At 36.9% G+C, this 7,285-nt stretch overlaps 2 protein-coding genes across 2 annotated transcripts in view; both read right to left on the reverse strand.

Moving 5' to 3' along the window:
• Positions 1-2,261, reverse strand: part of LOC105177310 (zinc finger RNA-binding protein 2-like) — a 3,129-nt gene extending 868 nt beyond the window's left edge. Inside the window, exons 1-2 of the mRNA XM_011100418.2 lie at positions 1,594-2,261; positions 79-381 (exon numbers count right to left, since the gene is read on the reverse strand). Of these exons, the coding sequence (XP_011098720.1) occupies positions 79-381; positions 1,594-1,995 (705 nt within the window). The 5' untranslated portion in view covers positions 1,996-2,261. The remainder of the gene's footprint in view (positions 1-78; positions 382-1,593) is intronic.
• LOC105177311 lies at positions 3,766-6,610 on the reverse strand. The gene has a single exon (XM_020698993.1). It carries the CDS (start codon positions 5,846-5,848, stop codon positions 4,025-4,027), a length of 1,824 nt encoding a protein of 607 aa, XP_020554652.1. The 5' UTR covers positions 5,849-6,610; the 3' UTR covers positions 3,766-4,024.

Genomic DNA, 7,285 nt, shown 5'->3' on the forward strand with positions numbered 1-7,285 from the left:
TTAAAACCCCCCCTTTGTGGCAGCAGCGGGAGGAGCCACAATGGCTGGTGAAGTAGCTACAATGGCAGGAGGAATAGCCACAATGGCTGGTGAAGTAGCTACAATGGCAGGAGGAATAGCCACAATGGCTGGTGAAGTAGCTACAGTGGCAGGAGGAGCAGCCACAGGGGCAGAGACAGGTACTGTTGTGGCTCCTTTTAATTTTTCAAGATTTTTCTTGTGCTTTTTCCCCAATTTATGTTGGTCGAGAACACCCTTGCTGTTACAATCAATCTTGCATACTTCACACCAAGCAGATTGCACCACTTTTGTCTTACTGGGCATTTTTTTCCAAGTCTTTCTTCTATGAGACTGAATTGCTGGATTAGGTGCACTTACACCCTAAGACCACAAAGAAAACAAATGACTTCTTTATTTGATTAAGAAATGACAAGAAAAGAAGTTTGAACATTAACCCCAATAAGGGCCAATGAATTTGGAAGTGCTCTGAATGATGCATGAACGTAACAAATAGTGAATCTATAAAAACAAGTAATCTTGCTACATCGCTCCAATGGGATGGTCCAGACATTTCAAATCTTTCCAAAAACAACTTTTAAGTGTAGCAACAAATCAGTAATGCATATTGAAAATGCTTTAATAATGTCACTAGTGGGTTTAGATACTAGGATCATCACCTTCTGACATACAGAGAAAACACTTAACTGAACATAGACAGCCATAAACACAAATGATAACTTTATCACATTGCATTGACTTGTTGGTCATCATGCAGTCCCAGGTCACGATAGACATGTCAAACTATATTTCATCCAGCTCTTCAGACAACACAATTGTCCAACTATCATACCTTTCCGGAGGAGCAAACTTGTATAAACTTTTCATGCAACAGACATATCTTTTTGAAATGTATGAATATAAAAGTCTCTCCAGGCATTACCTTCATTCTCATGTTTGGATTGTCTCTTTGAATTAATGACAAGTATGATGGCACTAAAACACATCCTGGCTTCTTAGCTGACATGTTACGTTAAGGTTACAATATTATATGACAAACATCCTGAATCTATATGTTTTAAAAAAATTTAAAAACATTTCACTTTTTTTTTCGTGTCCACATTACTTTTCCCAACATCAGTGAGACCAACTTCCAAACCAATATTTTAGATCCAGTATTTTGGGACATCAGACAATCATGAGTAGCAGTGTCGAATTAGGGCATTCGTCATTCTACCAATTTCAAAGTAGCTTCTTAAGCAGAATTCCAACAGCACAAAACAGCGCCGCGGGTCCAAAAGTACTCGGTCTTTGTCACAACACAACATTTTCCAGCGATTCTTCAATATACACTCAGAGACAAACAAATTCACAGGTAAACTAATAAAACCACACTGAATTTTTTTTTTGAAGAATCTCCAATCAAGTTTCTCAGAAACCCATTAATCGCGTGTTATGCATATAACAGAAAAGAAAAGAAAAAATAAAACCAGAAAAATAGATAGAACATTTTCCGATTCGAAACTTCTCTCCACAGCAAAAGAAAATGTACAAAAAGGAGATTTTGATAAAAAAAAATAAAAAAAAAAAACTTACAGCGGTATACGGAGCGACCCCAAACTGCGCGACGGCAGCCGCCCAAGCCACGTTTGGGTCCGGATAATACGACGCCGCAGCAGCACCCTGCTGATGCTCAAAGCTGACTGGTTGCTGCGCATATGTTACCAATGGCGGCACATACGGCGGGTCAACCCCCAATGGCGGCCCATACGGTGGGTCAACCCCCGGTGGCCGAGGCTGAGGTTGAGGTTGAGGCTGAGGCTGAGGCAGAAACGATGGATTATGAGGATCAAAGCTGGGCTGTTGGTAGGGATCGGGATTGGTGTTGTAAGAGTAACTAGCGGGGTAATTGGTGGTCTGTATGATAGAAAAATCAGAATTAGGGTTAGGGTTAGGGTTAGGGTATTGCTGCATTTCAGCCCATCTGGTGTAGTCCATGGCGATGGCAGTTGCTACCTACAACATCACCATTTCCATTGAAGGGAAAACAGAGGAGATTTGGGGAAATCAATTTCAATTCCTTTCACTCCCTATTCCAAGATTTTGGGCTATTTGGGCTTCTCGTTGGATCTATCTACCTAAAATGATCATAATCATACAATAACCATGCCTCATTTTCCTGTTCAAATATAATCTTGGGTTTGAAAAAAAGAAAAAAAAAGCAAAATATAGAATTCTTCTATTCGAAAATGCAGCAAACCTAGTAAAACACATCGTTGCTATAAGATATACCAATCATTTACGTATATATCATGGGATCTGAAAATGATAAAAATCGGATTTGTAAATTCATAACGAAGTCATTTCAAATAATTTTACGTGCACAACTCTAAAGTAAAAGAAACTATTAGTAAATAAACATACTCGAAGTCCCTTGACTTGTAAATAATAATTGAGGATATCTGAGTTTTATGTAATTTACCTATATGATATTGCAAATGAGTAAATTATTCCCTTATTAAAAAAAAAGTAGCAATTTATTCCTAAAGTATTAATTAAAATAAAGCAATTTACCCCATATCGAGGGAAGTAAATTATTTCATTTTAAAAAATATAGAGGATTAAATTATTGCATTTTAAAAAATATAAAAATATAACTTGCTAAAAAAAATTCATAAAAAGATAATTTATTCATTTATAATATAACAGAAAATTTTGTTTGCACTTTTTTCGAGGATATTTATATTTACCCTTAGGTAAGCTTAGGATGTGGTAGTTTGACTATTGTTAGGGAAAATCAATTATATTTTTACAATTTGTGTTCATACCCAAGATAGATTGAATAAGAGAATAGATTGTACAAGAGAAACTTTGTGAAATACTATGAAGAGTAAATTACAATGGAAATTTGTTATAATTATAAATATTTTCTGAGATTAATGGTGGTCTAATAAATACTCTATAATGGACTGTCACAAGAGGGTATTTGTTAAACGAACGTTAATTCTAAAAGGTATTTATAATTTTTCAAATAATAAAAAGGTATTTGTAATTATGACAAATTTTAAGAAACCCCATTGTAATTTACAATGAGTAACAAGGCACACCAGCCACTCCAGAAACAAACACCCTGTGAAACATATGGTGGCATGCCACTCTCTTTATTTTAACCAAGTTGTCCTGTAATTTCTTTAGAACAGTGACTCCAAACCTGCAAACTTGTGCAAGGTGGATGAAACTTTTACTTTTTGGAACCTAAACAATTATATCTTATTATTATTGATATTAGCGTTGACAAATGAGGTTGATCAATGGCAAAGAAGAAGTGTAGATCTCAAAGAGAAGGTTCTAAGCACTTTTCCATGAAGGCAAAGCTGAAAAAGAAAGAGAGAACCCCACACCTATGCCAGGTTTGCTGCATATATTTATTTGTTTCCTATCATTAAAAGAAAAAGGTAAAAGAGAAAGAGAAGGGCCCATGTAAGATCCAACAAGAAGGAAAGAGACATTATGGTAGTGAGATTGTTGTCATGTTTGTGTTGTATGGTAGGTGACTAAACAACCACCTTCTGCCCAAAGTCTTACATGACTATGTAATTTAAATATATTTGCTTTGAGGGACATGAAATGTGTTTCCTTCTTACTTAATAAATTATAAGAATACTTACTTCTTGAAGCAGCAGAGATGCTGATCAGATCATTCTTGAATCATGAGCCCATCTTTGTTAATCTCACAGACTTGGTTTTAAACAGTTGTAATATGAAATGAAGTGGAAATTAGAAGATATTAAGGTGGTATCAAGTTGAAACTATAGCAGCCTAACATAACATGAACACTATATCAAGTTGCTGTATTGCAAGTATATATCTCCTACTTGAAAGCTACAAGCATGGATGAGAAATGTTTTAACAAAAACTTGTCTCGACTCTAACAAAATAGTATTGTATCTCCGTATTCATGGAATGTTTGGTGGATGATAGACAATCAGCTTTATCGATGCAGGGAGAACGGGATGGAGTTAGTTTGTCAATTAGTGAGCACTAGCGCCTCATGCTCATGGCTTCTCTCAGCCCACCACAGATTGAGTCCGACATCACTTTTGGTGCCTTCATCAGCAGTTACCGGAAAATTAAGATCAAGCAAATCACGAACTTCAGCAACTTCTTGATTCACAGTTGTGGTTTCGTTGGTTTTACTTTCGTTAGATCCAGTACAATGAGCCCTCTTGTGGCCGCCCAATGCTTGACCTGAAGGAAAGACCTTGAAGCATATTGGGCACTCGTGTTCCTTGCTTTTGCTCGACTCCAAACTTACAATGCCGGTACTTGCACTTTCTTGCTCAAGTTGATTATCACTGCACTCAAGCTGATCTAGCTTTGAATCAGCTACAGTAATGGATAAAAGGCTAGGAGTTTTAGGCATTGAGGAGCTATTTCCCTGCAGTTTATGCCTCGCACTGTGGCCTCCTAACTCACAGAGAGGGTGAAAGAATTTGTCACAGGTTCTGCGCTTTTCCACAAAGTCCTTCAAAGTTTCAAGATCATCAGCTTCATTTTCAGAACAGTATTTTGAAAGGCCAGACTGATCAACGGAAGAGCTTCCTTTCTTGGAAGAGTCGAATTTGAAGAATTCTGAGCCAGCTCCATTCATACCAGCTGCCCCCAAGAGATCATTATGCGATTCTGCAAATCTTGTTGAATCGGAACTCCTAGAATCACCAGCATATTCCAGCCCCACAGCAAACTCATTCAAATCTTCTAGTTTCACGAGCTTATGAACACTAGGCTTCCCATCATCAGAAACTTTTAAATCAACTTTTGTTTCATCAGAAACCTCGAAATCAACCTTCATTTCATCTTCTGCGGACCACCTAGAATCAAGATCATCAAATTCAGACACATTCCTTTCAGCAAATGCATTTGTAGAACAAGGAACGCAATAATCAAGCTTCCCAGTTGATAAACTCATCTTCATCTTCTTAGCACCATCACACCCAAAATCTCCATCATTTTCATAGAATTTCTCTCTTTTACAGGATGATTCAGCTCCAAAGTATACAGAATCATCATCAGAGGATTCAGCAACTAAGTCAGATTTTCGCCATACCTTCACACCCCTCGAAAGCATCATCAAGCACTTAGCCACCTCCTCTACCTCCCCAGCTTCAGAAACAGCAGAAGTAGATGCATTCAAACTGGAAAGAGAAGGATTTGAAGTACTCTTATACCCGATCCTGGACCGTTTCCTGCGAATGGGACACAAATTCTCCAATTCAGACAAACTGTCTGCAGATTCATCAGGGACCCTTGATCTCTTGGAGTGAGTTTTCATATGGCCGAACATAGCTCTCATTGAATCAAAACCTTTACCACATTCCTTGCACTGATGAAGCTTCCTATTCTTGATTGAGTGGCTCCTCATGTGACCTGACAAAGCTCTCAATGAAGGGAACTCTTTGCCGCATTCTTTACAAGCAGCTCTGATCTTCGAAACACCGGTTTTGGAATCAGAAATCCTCCAAGATTTCTTTGGATTCTCTCTCAATTCATAGCTGCTGTTCTGATCACCATCTCCCAAATCCATGGCTCCGTCACAGTTCTTGATCTGTTCTTCATCCGGAAGAGCACTGTTGGATTGATTCTTGGAGCTTTTCTTAAGCTGAAAACTGCCATCATCATCATCCTCACCGCCCTCAAACTCCACTTTGATCTCAGCTCTCTTTTTTGCTGCTTTTTTAGAAGCTGAAATCAGAGCCAAATGAACCCTCATGTGCCCCCCCAAAGACTTCCCGCTAACGCAACTCTTGCTGCATATCTTGCACACATACCTCTGTCCTTGAACTTCCCCCATTGCAAGAAAAGCTTCTACGATCCAAGAACGGGAAAACAAAAACCCAGATGATAAAATTCAGGAAACCTCAATTATCAGCTCAATTATGCTCAATCGAAGCATCACATTGAAAGAAAAAGACTCAAGAATTCAATCGAACAGAGGTTGAAAATCAGGATCAACAAAAAAGCTTAGCTTTCTTCAGAAGCTGCAACTCCAACACTGAAGAAAAGCAAATTCTGAAGGGATAAAAGGAGAACCCATCATAAATTCGGAGACAAAATACAAGATCTGTTCACAGAAAAAGGATTAAAAAAAAAAAAAAAAAGAAAAAGGAGCCCTTATCATAAGTGTTGTTTCTACTCTCTTTTCAACTGTTCACTTCCCCAATTGAAATTTAACATTCAAGTAAAGATAGTGGTTACTAAAGCCCTGTTTGGCATTCATATTCTCTCTCTCTCTCTCTCTCATGGCAGCTTGCCTTTGGCCTAATATTCAATTCAGTAGTAGAAGAGAAAGCCTTGCATGGAAGCAAAGACATAGCACGAGCACTAACCACACTTGCACGAGTACATGAATTACACTTACTCGCCTCCAATGCTAAATCAATTTCTTGATTTGCAGTTATTCAGGTCTGGGAAACGATTCGAGAAAAATAATGATTTGATCGAAAATGGCGAGTGATTAGGCTTTGTGTAGACGGCAGAGCGTGGGGGATGTGGTGTTCTTGATTGGTTTTTTAGGCTTTAGGGGAGTATTGGTTAATTCAAGGAGTGGTTAATTTGGGTATGATGAGTCCCAACATTGCAACTAATAAGACAATGTTTGGCTATAACCTACTCTAAAAAAATCTTATAAGCTCATATATCTTATAAGATATTTTTAAAATTTATAAAATTATTAAATATTATTTTAAAAAACAAGTTTATAAAGTGTTTGAATGAAATAAAACTTATAAGATGTTAGTAACGATAAATTTATAATTCTATTTATTTTATTTTACCTTAATTTTTATTAAAAGTCTATTGAATTGTTGACTTTATATATTAAAAAAGAGAAAGAAAAGGTGAATACTAAATTCAAAATATAACTCTCCTTTAACTGTTGGCATTAATTCAGAATGCTTCAAACCTTTGATGGTCTAAAATTTAATACAAAGTTATTTTAAAGTCTAGATTTCATGAGATTTTTTCAAAATGCAAAAATTGGGTTAAGGTCAAATTTTGACACTGAAATTAGTATGAATGTGTTAACTCAGAATTGAAAATTACAGTGTAATGGGATAAGTCTAAATTTGAAAAAAAGAAAAATGAAAATGTAGGAACTGCTGAATTCATTATGAAGGGCGTTTAATAGATATTGGATTGGTTTTAGGGCAAAAATGGAGAAATTAATGTATTCAGACACAGAAGTGGATGCAGTTGAGTTAGGAGGAACTTTTGGAGTGTTTTCAAAAGT

The sequence above is a fragment of the Sesamum indicum genome, linkage group LG15 (genome assembly GCF_000512975.1).
Source record: "Sesamum indicum cultivar Zhongzhi No. 13 linkage group LG15, S_indicum_v1.0, whole genome shotgun sequence".
Classification (NCBI taxonomy): Eukaryota; Viridiplantae; Streptophyta; class Magnoliopsida; order Lamiales; family Pedaliaceae; genus Sesamum; species Sesamum indicum.

Coding starts and splice junctions, on each gene's coding strand:
- LOC105177311 (XM_020698993.1), bottom strand. CDS start 5,848: ATGGGGGAAGTTCAAGGACAGAGGTATGTGTGCAAGATATGCAGCAAG.